General features: G+C 39.4%; 1 protein-coding gene across 1 annotated transcript; it reads right to left on the bottom strand.

Annotated features, from left to right (window-relative positions):
• Positions 1-2,461: 2,461 nt before the first annotated feature.
• On the bottom strand, positions 2,462-8,524 carry LOC147850314 (receptor protein kinase-like protein ZAR1). The gene is made up of 2 exons (XM_087336475.1): positions 6,708-8,524; positions 2,462-3,548 (listed from the first exon to the last, which is right to left on the bottom strand). Exons 1-2 carry the CDS (start codon positions 8,359-8,361, stop codon positions 2,911-2,913), a joined length of 2,292 nt encoding a protein of 763 aa, XP_087192601.1. The 5' UTR covers positions 8,362-8,524; the 3' UTR covers positions 2,462-2,910.
• Between the last annotated feature and the right edge of the window lie 10,143 nt (positions 8,525-18,667).

Raw genomic sequence — 18,667 nt, 5'->3', positions numbered from 1 at the left:
ATTGGAACTAAAAGAGTCATTTCAAAAGCCATCATCCTAATAGCAATCGAGGCACTACTCACTAGCTAACCTTAAGCACAATAAACACTAGTGGATTAAACTACATATGCCCCCAAAAAACAACAACTCTTTCTTTGCCAACCCATAATTAATGAAGGGCAAAAAACATGTAACTTTCATTTCACAACCTCCGGGTGATTAGGCATGCAACTTTTATGTCACAGTGTAGTACACATACATGTACACTCATTTTTTGTGTAATCTAGAAGTAAGACAGGTTGATATGTATTAATTACTAGATGTTTGAGAATCAAGAGAGATATCTCTATGAGACATGGTGACTATGGCTAAAGAGTTCTTGCAACAACAAGACTATAGTGAATATTGTCTCACGTGTTTGCATATGATGGCACTACCTTCGTGTCTACCTGTCTGTTCACATGTAGCATACATAGAGAAGGAAAAATGCATCTACAATCTCTTGGTTGCCTTGATTACATGCTTTTGTTGTGATGATACCATTGTTGAAAGTGGAGATGTAGTGGTTGAATAACTTGTTTAAAACCTATCGAGAACACACACAACAAACCTAGAGCATAGACAACTGGAAATAAAATTGTGATGTTGGTGGCACAAACCCTTTAGTCACATTTTGGCCTATATACAACCCCTTTTATGTAGTAATTACATTTTTGGCCTTTTTAATATTCCTTACTATAGACTATTTGCTATCAACAATTATATTGGGATATCATCTTGTGCATTATATCAATTATTTAGGTTTTATCTGTTACGATCTCATTTTGTGTGTTATGTCTCTATTGATATTCCAACCACATTTCATGCATTATTGGGTCAATACTTAGAAGTTACCATTATGATTGTGACCCCTCATTATAAAACCTGACAAAAATAGAGTACTTTACTAAAAATGTGTGTACATATATTATGTCATCATCAAATGTAATAACTAGCCCTCTAGGTTCTACAAACCATGTTTTGTAATTTGAAATGGTTCTTAAAACTACTAAAGAGCAATGGTGTTCTATGTTGTTTTAAAGATACCTTATAACGAAGATATTGCATACAATAGACAAACTAGAACTTTTATGACACCCAAAAAATATGTTTAAGTTCATCTATTTTGTATGTTTAGATTACCCATATCACTCATTCTTGGGTTCTTTCTTTTCAATCCAATAGAGTTGCCACATCTTAGATGATGTAGATACCATCAAATTCGATTTCAGATTCCACAAGTTTCCATGGAAAACCTAAATAAATTGATCCATCAAAAGATTTTAACCAATTTATCAATAACAAGAGTGTATGAGTAGATCCATGTTTTGTAATTTGAAATGGTTCTTAAAACTACTAAAGAGCAATGGTGTCCTATGTTGTTTTAACGATACCTTATAACGAAGATATTGCATACAATAGACAAACCATAACTTTTATGACACCCAAAAAATATGTTTAAGTTCATCTATTTTGTATGTTTAGATTACCCATATCATTCATTCTTGGGTTCTTTCTTTTCAATCCAATAGAGTTGCCACATCTTAGATGATGTGGATACCATCAAATTCGATTTAAGATTCCACAAGTTTCCATGGGAAAACCTAAATAAATTGATCCATCAAAAGATTTTAACCAATTTATCAATAACAAGAGTGTATGAGTAGATCCATGTTTTGTAATTTGAAATGGTTCTTAAAACTACTAAAGAGCAATGGTGTCCTATGTTGTTTTAAAGATACCTTATAACGAAGATATTACATGCAATAGACAAACCAAAACTTTTATGACACCCAAAAAATATGTTTAATTCATCTATTTTGTATGTTTAGATTACCCATATCACTCAATCTTGGGTTCTTTCTTTTCAATCCAATAGAATTGCCACATCTTAGATGATGTAGATACCATCAAACTCGATTTCAGATTCCACAAGTTTCCATGGAAAACCTAAATAAATTGATCCATCAAAAGATTTTAACCAATTTATCAATAACAAGAGTGTATGAGTAGATCCATGGTATATAGACATTAATTGCTTTGTGAAACATATAAATAAAAGGTTTTCAAATACAACTTTGCAAACTTGTACATAACAAAATCACTATTAAAAAATTTATGTGCACATAATTGCAATATGAATGTACACCAAAAAAATACAAACAAAAGGGGAATTGGATTGTGATTCGTCCTAGTACATATGATGGCTTGCGTGTAGTGAGATTGTTGTGGTCAATAAAGTCATTGAAACACACAACTCCAACTTCCCAACTGGGTTGTTTAAATTCCATTGCATAAAGTGCCTATGTTATGGAGGAAATGAGAGATAATATACAAATATGAAATACAAATTGTTGTTGTTACTCAATAATTAATTGTAATGCAATAGTGAAGGCAATTCAATGTCTTACCGGTAACTTTGCGCATGCATTGATGAGAAAAGGCAAAATAAAACCATTTGAAGTGCTCATTTTCGTTTGTTTTTACATTAAAGGTTTAACTTACAAGTATTCAAGAAAGTAACTCAATAGTCATTGTTTATGGGGATAGTGAGCTAGGAACCTATCCATATAGAAGAACTCTAGTAAATGGGAGTTAGCATTGCAACAAGCCTACAGTCAATTTCGGAGCCTGAAATGTGACAATATATGGACATGGCTTCTTATCATGTGTTGATCTACAAAAAGTATGGATGTGTCAAACTACAAACATAGTTAATTTGGCAAGCGCAAAGAAAGGGAATGAGTGCATGCTAAACAAGGGTGGACCGGGCATTTACAAGCCAAAAGTTCCACCACCTATTAAGAAATTATACAAAGGATGTGAAGGAGGTCAAGCAATGGAAAATGAACAAAGCCGTACTACTACTAATGATGGTGTTGATGATGTTGATCAATTGAATGCATGGGAAAGCTTGTCAAGGGTATCAACAACAACTTTCATTTTGGGGCGGAGATCAGGAGAGGTGGCAGTGCAAGCAAGTGCCAAGTGAAGTGTTTCAACCATTTGCTTCTCAATAGATGATGTAGCAACTTGTGAGAGGAGGTAAGGATCCAAGAATTTGGGGAGGGGGTCTACCAATGAGTGGCGCATCCATGTCACGAGATCTTCATCAGTGTTAACCAACTGAAATGTCGGTGATCGCCCTGAAATAAGCTCTAGTAAAACCACCCCATATGCGTACACATCACATTTTTGTGTTAACTTGGCATCATTATCACTACATTCCGGAGCTTTGTATAGTACACTACTTGAGGTTGCGGCCAAGTGCCAAGAAGATGATGTTGAAGATGTTGTTCCCGTTGGCACCAACATCGATGTTGCAGTGAGATTAGCAAGCCTCATCAAACCGAAGTCTGCAATGTATGCATTCATTTCATTGTCAAGCAATATCTTCGCTGCTTTCACGTCACCATGGACGTACTTTCTTGGGCTACACTCATGTAGAAATGCAAGGCCTATGGCCGCACCCTTTGCTATCTTCAACCTTTGTGTCCATGTGAGTGCTTGTGTTGGGGATTGTCGCTGACCTGTGGCATACAAAGAGCATTTTTACTTTAAATATTATATTAGTGCTATTGAAACAAAGACCCTTCTGTCAAAGTGTGAGAATTTACTTCAACACAATTTAGAGAAGAAACAACCGTGTGTTAAATAGCCCTGTTTCATAAAAGTGTACAAGATATGCATTTTTATGTATTCCAAAGAAAGATACAAAAATCTAGACAAATATGCTCTCAACTATTATATATCGAAATAGAATTGCTTTAAGAAAAGAAAACGAGAACAACTTTATAAAACGTGTAGAGTGTAAAATATTCATGCACATCTTTATGATATTGGAAATTTCAAACATTTCTTGGGGATGAGATTACAGCTTTGGGCATTTGTTAATGATTTTTTAGTTTGAGAGAAAAAATAACTGAAATTTTATGCCATGATTTTTTGTTAGCTGCCTAGGTTATAAAGTTTTGTAGATAGTGGGTGTTTTTACGTCATAAGAAACAAAACAAATCAAGAGCGTACAATCACTACACCATAAAAGTCGTCTCTTTTTTATTAGCATTGACTAAGAAGAGCATTGATATAGCTAGCCATTGGAGGCATGTAAGTGTGCACTTACTAGCAAAGGCTAAAGCCATATTTTTAAAACTTACATTAAAAAAATGTTTCCAACCACCCATTGGATTCTGAAAAGTGAATGTGTAAAGCCACTTTTTAAAGCCAAACTACATGCTTTCATACCTTTGAACAAAAGGGTCTTGAAAGTGAATTTATAAAGCCATGTTTTTACCAAGGAAGGCATTAGTTTTCATGTTCTTGGAGAAATGTGTTAAAAAAAGACTCCGCGTGTCTACAACATATCCCAACCAATGATGGCTTTAAAATGTTTCAAACTATAACCCAATTTACCAATTGATAAACATTGTGTTTATGACATTACGTTAACACCATTGCCAAAAACTATAAATGATCTTCTCCTCAAAGACAAACTCGTTAGCAAAATGAACGATGTGTGTGCCCATATCCAGAAACATGTGTATTTAGCACATGTAAACATGAACAAACAATGTATTTAGTTTGATGAGCCTAGAGTAACATTGGTTATACAAGAAGGAAACAAACCATCTCATTTGGGCCATACTATTGTAGCGACCAATAATGACATGATGGACATCTTTGTCTTCAAATAGTATAGCTTTGAAGTACTAGCAAGATGCCAATTTGTAATCTGTTTGAAATCTTTAGTGTGGACATTATTTACTAGGTAGATTCTAGCAGTTTGCATTTATATAGAACAACACAACATGGAAACATGGTTCCAAACTAAACAATAAGGGATAGGCGTAAATTGATGAAATCTTTAGTGTGGACATTATTTACTAGGTAGATTCTAGCAGTTTGCATTTATATAGAACAACACAACATGGAAACATGGTTCCAAACTAAACAATACAGGATAGGCGTAAATTGATGAAATACCCAAGGTATTTCAATTGGACAAAGCAATGTGGAATTGTGAAACTCTTAGATTTTTATCATACTCGGACGGGGGTTGTAAATATTAGGGTAACAAGATGAACATACACATCTTAAATATGTGCCATGAAAGAATATGATTCATATTTTTCAAGCAAGCCAAGACAAGCTCACAAGCTTTCTTTACCAAGAATCTTCTTTACTTTTCCACCTCAAAAAATGTCCATATAATACACAAGGTATAAAGTATATGTTTTCTAGGATTTGTGCTACTTGTTTTAACCTTTCAACTTTCAACTTTGGTAGTTTCAAAATTCTTTTCCACCCACCTATTTGTCATGTGTAAATCTTTAGCCTAATGTGAACTAAAGCTTTCACCAATTTTGGCCACCATAAAATATCTTCCTTATGTGAACTTAGCCTAAATTAAAGTGTAACCTACATATAACACTAAACACTAAATCCTTACTTGAATCCTCGACTATTGTGATTAATTGACAATTCATTTTCGAAGATATAGTCACTAAGCATATCATGTTGGCTTAGATTGTAAACGTGACACATTTCTTAATGAAAAATGCATGTATGCACATGTAAAGGCATCATGGGATATCAACCGGAAACCAATGACTTCAACTAAGATGATGAGGAATCAATCGCTTTACAACCAGGTAAAGTAAAGAAAGATCTCACCAACCTTACCTTTTAATATATAATAATGATAAAAATATTAATATCTAGTTTTCTTCATCCGAGCTCAATAAAGGTTGGCCCTATTTTCATGATTTCAGGAGCTTTGAACCGCAATAATATACTCATCCGCTTAAGTTTGCATCAATAGGGAAAGGCATTGCCTATCATTATAGACACATGCTAACCTTTGTTTTCAGTGCAAATGTGAAGAAAGAGACCAACTTCCCTCACTCTCAAGTCCTAGTATAAATGGAAAGACTAACTCTTTTATCTCATATAGCAGCATAGGAACAGACTTCGCACATGGAATTGTACTTACCTACAAATGAGTTCACTTTGAATATGCTTGCTTTGTTGGACCACATGAAACCCATGACTGTTGACACATGAATTAGCAAATTGTCGAGACAAGGACTATCCTCTCCCCTAAATGATACTAAATGGTGTTGATGTGTACACACTCCCAATGGCTCATAGTTGCTCAAGCTAGTGCCCCATGTTCAATATAGACAAACGATTGAGAATCATATAGTTTCTAAGTAGATGTTACGTGTTTGTATGCCTTCCATCATCGCATTCCAATTTAAAAATATAAAGACCGGTTCTCTTGAATAGATATTGTTTTGTCCGTTTATTTCATGTGCCTTTATATATAATGACACCCTAAGCTTTTGCAATAAAACTTGAGAGAAAACCTTTGAAGCCTGTAATATTATAACATGTTTTGCCTTGGCCCAGTCTCCGTGCTCACTAAGATGACTATAGAAAGAGAGGTTGTGACGAATGATACACTAGGATCACAATTGGTTCCATTTCGAAGGAATTGCATCGAGTGGTCTTACCCACTAGTTGTATCTATATAATGTGAATTGTAGCGTAGGATCTTCCAAGGTCTAGTGTCAATCCATAACCGAAAAGCAAAAAAGCAAAAAAGCAAAAAGCAAAAGGCAAAAGGCAAAAGGCAAAAGGCAAGAAAGCAAAAGAAGGAAAAAGCAAAGGGATGATGGAGCACTAACCGTGAAGGGCTGTGGAGAGGCTACCATTTGGGATGAAGTCATAGATGAGGAGCTTTTCATCGGGTGCCCAATAAAAAGCCCGGAGGCGCACGATGTTCGGGTGCCGGACGCGTGCGATGGCCACCACTTCCGCCTCGAATTCCTTGTACCATTGCGATCCGCCCTCGCCCAGCCGCCGGACAGCGAATGTGTGCGCCTGCCCGCCGCCACCCCCGCCCAGCACGACTTTGTACACAATCCCGAGCCCACCCTTCCCCATCACGAATGCCGCCGCCTGCAAAAGCTCATCAAGATCGTGCGTGAATCCTTTGTCGAGCGCCACGAGCTCCCCGTGATGCGCGTCCTTCCATTGGTCAGAGCCATCACCTCCTCCACCATGCTTCGATTGTTCCGAGCTTCCTTCGGAGGATTCATCCCCCGAGCTCGTCCCGCCGCCATGGCGCTTCTTCTTCTTCTTACACACACACCCAGAGCACTTATCCTTGCAAATGGTGGTCTTCCAGTAAAAGTACATCAAAATCAATCCGACCGCCAGAACGCCTACGGCATCGCCTACCACAATGGCAACGATGGCGGCCGTTCCCATGCTCCTCGTGTGTTCCGTCATGTTGGATGCTGGCATCTGTGCCCCGAACGGGCCGATGGGCTGCGCCGGCCCCGATTCTCTCGGAATGCTCGGCATGAGTGATGATACGGGTGGTGCCGCTGGACACGGCCGACTTAGCGGAAACCCGCACAATGCCGGGTTGCCTATGAATGGACCTGGCCCCTGGTTGGCCAATGAGCCTTCTTGTGGGATCTTTCCACTCAAATTGTTATGGCTGAAGTCCATGATCACGGTGAATTGCAACTTGCCTAAGCTCTCAGGGATGGATCCTGAGAGGCGGTTGTAGGACAAGTTTAGCATGGTCTGCAATCCAGTTAAATTGCCGAAATTGGCCGGGATAGGGCCGGACAAGTTGTTGTCCGAGAGGTCGAGCTCTTGGAGTAAGGTTAGATTGGCACCGAGGCCATCGGGTATGGATCCGGAGAGTGAATTCCCCGCGAAGGAGAGGTGTTGGAGCTGCGAACAATCGGCAAGAGTGTCCGGGATGGACCCGGAGAGACGGTTGTGGGAGAGGTCGAGGTTTTGCAAGAAGGGGAGGAGGCCGAGGCCTTGCGGGACTTGGCCGGAGAAGAGGTTGTTCTGAAGGAAAACATTACGGAGGGCGGGCACGGCCGAGAAAAGACCAGAGGGTAACGGACCCGAGAAGAGGTTGTGGTGGAGGCTAAGCCGGCGGAGCTGGTCGAGGGCTCCAGCGGACGGGTTTGCTAGGAATTCGGGCGGGATGGTCCCCGATAGGTTGAGGCCCGAGAGGCTGATGCTGACTACGCGCGGGTATGTGAATCCCGGCAATGTGTTGCACGCAACCCCGTGCCAGTGGCATGGGGTCGGGTCGGACGAGTTCCAGTTCGAGAGCATGCCCGTAGGGTCCGCGGTCACCGCATCCCTCAGCGCCAATAAGCTCGTGCCATCTGGCGTGATGCCGGGATTCTCGGTACCGAGTATCCCGGCCACGGTAGTGGGATCGACTAATAGCATGAACGCGATGAGCACGGCGGTAGCCGCAACCGAATTTAGAGAAGCCATCGATTCGGGAGGGAGGGCTGCCATTGGGGATGAAGAAATGTTACTCTGATGAGCTCCTTAATGATTTGATTGTGCTGTATGAGGGTTAATTAGCAGGGCTTAATTTGAGAAGCTAGGCAGTTAGTGAGTAGATTAGAAGTAGAGGTAGTGTTTTATTTTAGACCCTTGAGTGACTAACTAAAGACTACTGCTGCTGTTGTAGCTGCTGTTACTTAATTAGTCAGGGGAGCACAAATAAATCATTTAAATTTAAATTAATTATGAGGAAAATAAAAAATAGACCCCCAAATAAAAGTAAAAATGGGGCATATTTATGTTTATGTTAAAGAATTGGGCTCATTTCAATTGCAATTCTCTAAAAATTTACTTCTACTGTAGTCTCTAGTATTGTAATACTTTTTAGGTATAGTTTTATAAAGAATAAAAATGAAAAGAAAGAGAATAGGGAATTTATTTAGAATCGAGGAATTGCCTTCGAAGGCACGAGAGTTCGTCCTCTTCAAGTACGGGACCCTTCTCTCCCCATCGAATGAAATGGCTCCTATTTTGGCTGGACTTACTTACTTACAGTTGCTCTAGTTTTCTAAGAACTAATAGAAGAGAGCATGTAAATACTTCTGCTCTACGCGTTTTTTTTCCTACTCCTCCTAATGTGTCCACACGTACCCCCTTTTTTGTACGCACTTTTTCTTCCCATCATTCCCATTTGTTCCCTTCCATCCACACCTAGTACACATACATACATACATACATACATACATACATACATACATACACACACACATACATATATACATACACACACACACACACACACACATACATACATACATACATACATACATACATACATACATACATACATACATACATACATACATACATACATACACACACACACACACACACACACACATACATACATACACACACACACACACACACAGACATACATACACACACACACACACACACACACATACATACATACATACATACATACATACATACATACATGTATGGCTACGTACTTTCTGCGCGCCAATCCAACCCCCCTCCCCACTTTACGTTGCTATAACCCTTATCCTTCTTTTCTCACCCCAATAGTATCGGTTTTCTCGTGCATCCCGTATACTCTTGATAACTCCCGATGACTTATATAGATGTATGGGTTATCAACAACCTTCCATAACCTCTCCCCTCTTTGCATCCAATATCTTGTTTCCTAAACCCGATTGTTAGCTCTAGATGACGAGGTGTGTTACCATCCAACCGCGATATTTTCTTGGTCCACCGCACATACCTCAATCTTCTGTCTCTTGATGTGTAATGATCGAGATTGGTGAGCATTTTTTACATCCATGTGTGCCGTCCACACACACACATGCACGAGGTTGTAAATAACCTTGTTTTGATTTATTAACTATGGGGGGTTTTGAAAACAAATGAACTTTTTCCTATTGCAAAAAGAATGAATTCATTCATATGTGACTTAATTTTGTTCCATCGAGTTCACGTTCCTCAATTTTTTATGCATTAGACTAGAAGAAAATAATGTCTTTTTAAACACCCATCATTTGATCATGGTGTGATAGAGTCTTGAGGGTTGTGAGCCTCGATTATAATAGAAGCCCAACACAATTGCATCAACCCCTTCGCAAAAGTAACCAAAAATTAAATACATTGCATCACTCATACTCTTTTCCATCATTACAATACCCATACATAAGGTTCCTTTTGACTCAGTTGTTGGTGGTTGTGAATGCATCATGTATTTTTGCTAGCCTATTATCAAACCACTTGGAAGATAGATGTGATTCACCTCCCAACCTTACAGAAACTTTATAGCATGACCTAAAGTAGGATAGCCTACATTCTCTAGGCTCTTGGTTATTTCAAGCTATTATTGACCTGGCTTGATAAACCCTTTAGTCATTTGTTATGAATACCAATGTCATAAGATTACCAACCAAAGTAAATTGTTACGTTGTAACAATTTCCTATGTACAACCCTATGAAGTGATCGATTTGTCAAAAACTTTACAAAGGGATGATGGAATATTCTCTCCTCTTGGCATATGTGAAACAATTGTTTGAGTAACGACACACAATGAGAGCAACCATTGAAACATCATCATTCATTATATGGATATAGAGGTTGCTTGCAAAACCCCATTGTATAGGTTTAATTCATACACAACATTATTGAAAGTGGTCAAGACAATTAAAGGTTAATGAGGGTTTGTCTTCTTCATTCACTCTCTCAAGAGGCAGGAAAGAGAGTTTATTATGCATTTGAGAGCATATCCTATGGTAGAAAAATAAAATGTTGGGTTGTCAAAAAAAAATGGTGCTTTTGTATGGGATGGGCATATTGGTAGGTAGAAATCCGAAGTCCACTTGGAAAGAGTTTGAAAATGTTTGAGAGTGTTCTTTTCCAAAATTCTCTAATCCAAGTAACAAACACCATACACCTTCCTACTTCTTAAAACATTCTTACTTCCCATTGAGATCATGGTTGTGTAAAGGGTTGTCTATACATTCTTAAGGTTCTGAAAAGTCCCTCATATTGACTTCCTTGAATCACATGGGAAGTGAACAAACAACTCTAAAGACATACAAAATGCAAAATATCTTGATTCGGTTGGGTACATATGAAAAAATGGTTTGGAAGATGGGATGCAACATTCCCTATTTTATGACGCATCAATCAATCTCTTGATGAGCAAAGCCTTTTTGTAACACTATTGCATCATGACATGGAGAAAATGTGTATGCTCACATGACTTCACAGATTATACTATACACATTCCACTGAACTAAAAAGCCATAATTTGTTGAAGGGGGAACTTGCTTGTCCTAATACATGCTAGATCCCATCTTATTGTCCATAATCCAAACCAATGCTTTCATGTGACAAAGTTCACACTTGCATCAATGTGAGAAGGGAGATTATGCCACAAGTCATCAACTGGTTTCGCTATGCATATCCTGCCCTAAACAAAACAATGTTTTTTAAATTTTTACACACATCTTCAAGACAACTAAATCCTTGCACGAGTTTTTCTAACAATCACATTGTGAACTCTCACACCTTCCACTGAAGTGCAAAGCCATAATTTGTTTAAGGGGGGACTAGCTTGCCCTAATACATGCTAGAACTTGTTGTCCACCATCCAAACCAAGGTTTTCATGTGACTTAGTTCACACTTGCATCAATGTGAGAAGGGACATTGCGCCACAAGTCATCAACTTGTCTCGCTATGCATATCTTGCTCTAAACAAATTCAAGAATACGATGATCACACTTTGAAACAAAACTTTGCCTTTGATCACATTCAACAATGTTTTTTTACACCCTTCTTCAAGACAACTGAATCCTTGCACAAGTTTTTCTAACAATCACAATGTGAACTCTCAATTGCAACATTCATTAAGGTTATTGAACATCATAATCACTACACACTTTCACATGTATTACATGAAAACATTCTATTTTTTGTCTAATCGATCATATGTGACCTCCAAAGACGATAATCAAATATCTCTTTCTCGTTTAAAAATATTGATATAGACTATCTTTTGAATGAGAGAGAGAGAGCGACCCATATGGATGTAGCTTGGGTTTAACCCCTACATTCCACAGAGGCATCTAGTGAAATAAGAGATATCTATGGAGTAATAGAGAGGTGGGAAAATTGGGTTTCGAACCCAAGATGTAGTGCTAGTACTGTAAACTACTTACCACAAGAGAGAGAGAGAGAGAGAGAGAGAGAGAGAGAGAGATTCTTGAAGGTTGGGTGATTTCTTGATTACTTTTGAGATTATCAATCACATTACCATTTTGAATAGGGGTAGAACTATTATTTCAAGATTAGTTTGAGTATTATTGAAATTATCGAAGATTCTAAAACACCGTTAATAATCCTTCATGCAAACATAGTTGGGAATTTAAAAGGGAACAACGAGGAACCAACCACCAAAGTACAAAAGTCATGCAAAAAGATATGATAAAAGCAATTGCCCCATGATACCCTTCATGAACTTACAAAGACATGCGAATTTAAAACATTCATCATGCCATGTCTTTAGAAATTGTACACATCAATCAATATCAAACAAGATCCAAGCATAATGTTGTCGTTGCGTGAAAGTTAGAATTGTTACCCCAAGTAAAGACTATGGAAATACATGTCATCAATAAACAACAAAGTTCGTTATGAGATAACATAAGACCTAACCCAAATGGATGGAATATGATCAAAATGGAAGTTGTCTATAAATGAACAAATATAAGGTTGGATCATCCAAAAACTGAGTTAAAACACATGATTGTAGCACCTCCTTGAAAATGAGTGCCTAGGTACAAAGTAAAAATAATGAAACTAAACAAAATAGTACACAATTAAAGTATACATATCATTTCTAGTATGACTCTATTTTATTGATCATTTATCGCAAATACAACTAATATGCTTTAAAAACGTCCTTAGGAAGAAGATAAGGAATTCATATGTAAATTGTTCGTAGAGAGGGACACAACTTGATCAAGGGGACAAGATGAAAATGTGACCCATAAGCTCTCTGATAGTTTTTTAGTGGAATAATGGCTTGAGTTATTGTTTGAAGTGCTTGAATTATATGCTCTAGAAACTTCTCTGGGAATAAAACTAGCAATATATTGTTAAATGTCTCATCGTGAGGGACACTACTTGATGGTAGAACACATGACCCATAACTTTTCCAATATTTGTTTTTTTAGCAAAAATAAGGCTTACCTTGTCATTTGAACTGCTTGAATTATTGGGGGAGGACACAAGGTTATACACGTTCAATAGCATGAATTAATATGATTTTCATTATGAACACAATTACATTACAAAAGGCAATGTTATGGACTTCTCCTTAGACATTTTCCGAAGCTTGACGAATATAGCCAAAAATGTCATTTTTCAACAATGCCTCCTAAGATGGTATTCAAGAGTTCAACAACTTGGTGGAGCAGGAATGGGGACAAGGTGAACCAACAATTTTTTAAGTTTAAAAAATCAAGAACAAACGATAGCTACAATCCCAAGCTGATTAAGGAGGATGGTTCACTGTCAGAGGATGTATCAGAGATCATGGAGGCAGTCACAAACCACTATAATGGGCTACTCTCAAATCGTTATAGTCTCCTAGACCAGCCAACCGTCACTGGCAGAATTTGTATTGGAGGGAATGCAACCAAGAATTTTAGAGGTTGCACAAGTTAAGTTGTCAGGGCCTCTCTTGGAAGAGGAGGTGCTAGATGCTTTGGCAAGTATATGTAGCACGTCTTGTCCAGGCGTCGACGGATTATCAAAAGATTTTTTTGAAACATTTTGGGAAGTGATTAAGGTTGACCTTGTTGCTGGTCTAAATGAGGCATGGGATGTTGGGTGCCTCCCTAAGCATTTTAAAGAGGGGCTGATATTTCTAATTCCTAAGGTACATGGTATAATAACGGATGTGAGGCAATGGAGACCGATTACGTTGCTCAACACAATCTATAAGATTTTTGCTAATATTCTGGCCAAGAGGGTCAAACCCCACTTGCATGCGCTAATTAATGTTGAACAAACAAGATTCATGGAAAATAGATGTATAATTGATAATGTGTTGACCTTTTGGGAGGCGATTGCCTTAGCAAAGAAAACCAATCAACATATTGTATGTCTCATGCTTGACTTCGAGAATGCATATGACAGAGTACAATGACCTTTTTTAGATAAAGTCATGGAGCGGTTGGGACTACCCTCAAAATGGATATCAGTTGCGTTGGCCCTTTACAAAGGAAGCTTGAGTAGGGTGTTGGTGTTAGCACAACGGGGCCCATCAATTCCATTATGCAGGTCTGTCAGGCAGGGGTGCCCGTTCCCTATCTTTATTTATTTATTTCAGAGGCATTCTCTTTCTTTTTAAATAGACCAGATGCCGGAATTCGAGGATTGGTTGTCCCACATGCTTGCAAGGACTTGTTGGACTCCATGTATGCAGATGACACTATGCTCTATCAGCAAGGCAATGATGCTAATTTACAGCAAGCTGAAAAATGGATTGAGTTGTTTTGTAAAGCATCAGGTGGGAAAATTAATTGGAACAAAAGTCAAGGGTTTTGGGTAAGTCCAAACTCATGGCCACTTTGGCGCCCTAATGCTGATTTTCAATGGGTCCCTAATGGAAGGGCTGTTAAATATTTGGGCTTTTTGGTGGGAGTTGAGATTTAGAAAAATCAGCAGCTTGAGCAAGTGAAAGACAAAATCAGAAAAAAGCTTCGGTTATGGGCATCAGTAAAGCTTTCCCTTGCAAGTAGAGTGATTGTGGTAAACCACATTTTGTTGGCCACCATGTGGTACTCGTTGGCATGCTGGATGTTAGATAAAGATTGCATCAAAAATATTAAGGCAATGGTGAGAGGGTTCCTTTGGTCAGGTAGAGACCATGAGTCGGCGTTAGCTAAAGTGGCTTGGAGTTGTTTGATCAAGGCAAAAACTCAAGGTGTACTTGGGATGGTGGATCCGGTTCACCAAAGTAAGGCTTTACTCGGTAAGCTCGTGATGGGAACTCTCCAACCTGGACTAGAATTGTGGAAGTTGCTTCTTAGGGACAGAGCTGAACTCTGATGTCTGAGGAATGGCGGCCCTTGGAAGGCAAAGAAGTGGTGGTTGTTCAGTCCAGGCCTAAAGTTAAAAGAACCGACTAGCATAGAGGATAGGGTGGCCTGCGCCATAATGAGGGCCTGGTCAAGTTTAAGAGAGGGGTTGGTCTTAATGCAGCCAAAAACGATGGAGGAACAGTTTCGTCAACCACTGTTTTGGAACCCTAGGATTAGAAGCGATGACGGTATGATGCTTGGCTAGAAAAAATAATTGCCATGGGGACAAATGGTAGGGTACAATGTTAGTTCAGTAAGAGACTAGGAGGTTTTCAAAAGGAAAAGAAGGGAGGGTCTGGTTGGTAGTACTAGGTTTACTAGAATGTTGGAAAAGGTGACCCGTTTGATAGATAAGGTTGTTGATGGTCTAGCTAGACTGAATGAATAAGAGGGGGTCTAGTTTGGGTGGTTTGTAGGTGAGGGCGATGCACAAATTATCCGGGGCAGGTGCCCATCTAATGAGTATTGTTTGTGGGGCAACCTAAGTGCTTTGGCAGACAATGGCTAGTGGTTGGCAGTACGAGTGGCAGTGTTGGAAGGTAAGAAGTGGCCCTAGGGAGGCTGGAATCTGATTGTAAGCTTTGGATAGTTGACAACAAGCCTGTATGTGAGTTGGATTGGGACCCACTAGAGGTGTGGTGGCAGAAACTGGGAACATACAAAGCGGAACGGTTTTTCGAGTACACTACTAAGTTAGGAAGGAAAATCGTTGGCTCCAAATCTATGGGTGCTGCTCTAACTCGCAATAATTGGAAGGATAAAGACATTTCTGACGACTTGTTGAAGTCGTTTTGGAGGAGACTATGGGCGTTCGATATGCCAAAAAAAATAAAGCTTTGGTGGTGGCTTCTTAGTCATAAAGCGGTACTGTTGGGGGAGTGGCTTAGGTGTCGTGGTGGTGAGGCTGTTTGCAAGATATGTGGACACCCTTTGGAATCAATTCCTCACTGTTTTTGGAATTGCGGAGAGGCTATTAACATTTGGGGTAGAAGTCTCACGATAGTAGTAGCATGCGGGGTGAATGGGAAAGTGGTAGGGGGTCCGTACAGGGGCTGAAGTTAATAGGGGAAGGCTGGGCTGAACACTTAAACCCCCTTGGTCATGGATTTATAGTGTAGGGTGGCAAGGTGTTTCAACGTGTTGGAGTTCAACCTGTCACTAACTCAGAATTTTTTGAAGAGATATGGATTATGGTGGCTTGTTTATCGGTTTGGCACATTTGGACCATGCATTGTAAGTTTGTTTTTCAACAACAAAAGATCCCTAGCGGTGAGGTGTTGTTAAATATCTGGTTTGAGCTGGTATCTTGGTTGCGGGGACGGTACGACTCGATTCAGGGGGAACATGAGGCAGTTGAAAGAGCTCGGTCAAAGTTCCTGTTGAAATGGGGTAGTTCTCCTATGGTGGGTAGATCATCATCAGGGCCTGAATGGAACTACCAAGCACCCTGATGGTTGTTTCCCCCAATGGCTTCCATTTGTTACCCCGTACGAGATGTACGGAGAGTCAATGTGATGAGCGAGGGTCAAATGTTATCATGATGATTGTTGTGTGTGTGTAGGGGGCATAAATGTAATTGTGAGTCGATACGTATGTGAACACATGCACACGTGTGTGCATGTGGATGGATACGAGGAGGTATGAGTGAGTGTCCAGTATGAATGCTCTAGGGGGCTTACACCCCTTTGTATCTACCCCCTCTTGTACTATTTAACCCCCTTATGGGGAATGAATGATGAATAACCATTTCTCTCTCTCTCTCTCTCTCTCTCTCTCTCTTTGACATCTCTCTCTCTCTCCCCCCTTAACGTTGAACCCCCTTGGGAGGGGGGTGGAGCCATTCTAGGCACCACCCCCCACCCCGCAATGCTTCTCAATGCTTGTCTTGCATCTTCATGATCTCTCTCACCATCATACTCTCCACCATCTTCACTATTCCACCATTTCTATCTTCGTCATCGATAAACATCATTACCATTAACCCTAACCCTAAAACCTATAACACCATCAATGCACAGGTGTTGTAACTATGTATAGATATAGTACAAATTACTAGGTTATAGGAGTTGTGGATACTTTTGTTGTAAATGAGGTGGGGACTATGTCCACTTTGGTGAGAAGGTGAGAGTGAGGGTTGCTGAATTTTTGGTGGTCTATGATGTAATTGTTTGCTAACTAATGCGAAGTAGTGTTTTTTTGGGAAAAAAAAACACAGAATATCGTTGGAAAGTCGTAGTTAAATGATAATCATAATACTACATAATCTAGTGGTAGAACTTGCTAGACGAGTTTTTTATTGGCATTGAATATTGTTGAAAAGTCATTCTTAAACGATAATCTAGTGGAAGAACTAGCAAGACAATAGTTTTTTATTGGCAAACGAAATGCAAATTGATATTGATGATCAATGTACATTGTAAACTATTAACATATGTATAGGCTTGAGAGTGAGGCTTTTATGCATCAAACTTAACCATTCATATGTTCTTTAAGAGCAAATGAATAATCTCAATCTCTTTCTTTGTTTTTATTGTAAGTACCTTGCCCTAGTGGTAAGTTGTTACACTACAAGCACTATGTCTTGGGTTCGAAACCCAATTATCTCACCTCTCTATTACATACTTCATACATATCTCTTTTAATTCACGAGATACCACTGTATCTGTGGAATGTAGGGGTTGAACCCATGACCTCCTGGTCTCCATTGGGCAATCTTACCAACTAAGCTACATCTCTCTCTCTCTCTAAATAAAGAACATAATACCGGCTTTGTTGAGATATTCAACTTGGCCATGCCATAACAACGACACGAGGATATCTACCAAAAATGGGTCACCCTCTCTGAGAGTGGCGTATAGTGGGTACAATGAGTGTACCTTCAACCCTCGAGCAAGCAAGAGGTTCCCCCTGTGTAGTGTCCACCCTGTTGACAAGAAGCCAACACAGATGTCGTCTTCGTCCAATTGTTTGACGGAGATCAATGGTCTTGAGAGCTCAGGTACATGTCAGACATTGTGTAGTACTAAAGTAGAGCCTCCCGAAAGGTTAAGCCCTATCATGTTGATGCCAATTATGGCACAGTGCTGTGAATTTCCGATTCAGATTGAGTCAGAATGTCTGGCCAAATATTGCTGGAACTGAGACCGGTGAGGAGTCACATAGTACGACCCACCCGAGTCTAAGAGCCAAATGCTTGATTCTTGTCGAGTGAGTGGACATCGCCAACAAACTTGTCCGAATACTACTCAGCCAGATTGAGCACAAATGGTGTCGGGTTGATGGAGATTCCCCTTCAAGCAACTACGACCATGAGAATGAAGTACAACCGACTGACTTACTTGAAAGGTGATCTAGCTCACTGAAGTGCAAATCTAAAGGGTGTTTTCCTCTTCTCAGAATCTCCAAATGGTTGCTTATCAGAAGATTTCAGTCCGATTGAAATCTGAGTTTAATCTATTTTAACAAGTATAACCAATTGGAAAACTTCAATGGGGTGTAATAAAAGATGTTGTTGGGGCCAGGTGATGGCCAAGAAACATAATCAATAACTAAGCTTTGATACCAAATGTTGAAACCTAGGACCATCAATATGTGAAAACAAGGGACAATACCAGTGATGAACCACAACAAGTTGATGACAATAGAAAGGATCAA

This window comes from Azolla caroliniana, unplaced genomic scaffold (assembly GCF_043228905.1).
Source record: "Azolla caroliniana isolate FFs.n. ecotype wild unplaced genomic scaffold, voAzoCaro1.0.p SCAF_21, whole genome shotgun sequence".
Taxonomy (NCBI): domain Eukaryota; kingdom Viridiplantae; phylum Streptophyta; class Polypodiopsida; order Salviniales; family Salviniaceae; genus Azolla; species Azolla caroliniana.
This window is presented reverse-complemented; position numbering and strand designations above follow the sequence as displayed.

Coding starts and splice junctions, on each gene's coding strand:
- LOC147850314 (XM_087336475.1), bottom strand. CDS start 8,361: ATGGCAGCCCTCCCTCCCGAATCGATGGCTTCTCTAAATTCGGTTGCG. Junction 3,549..6,707: donor CCTCTCCACAGCCCTTCACG/GTTAGTGCTCCA, acceptor TGTATGCCACAG/GTCAGCGACAATCCCCAACA.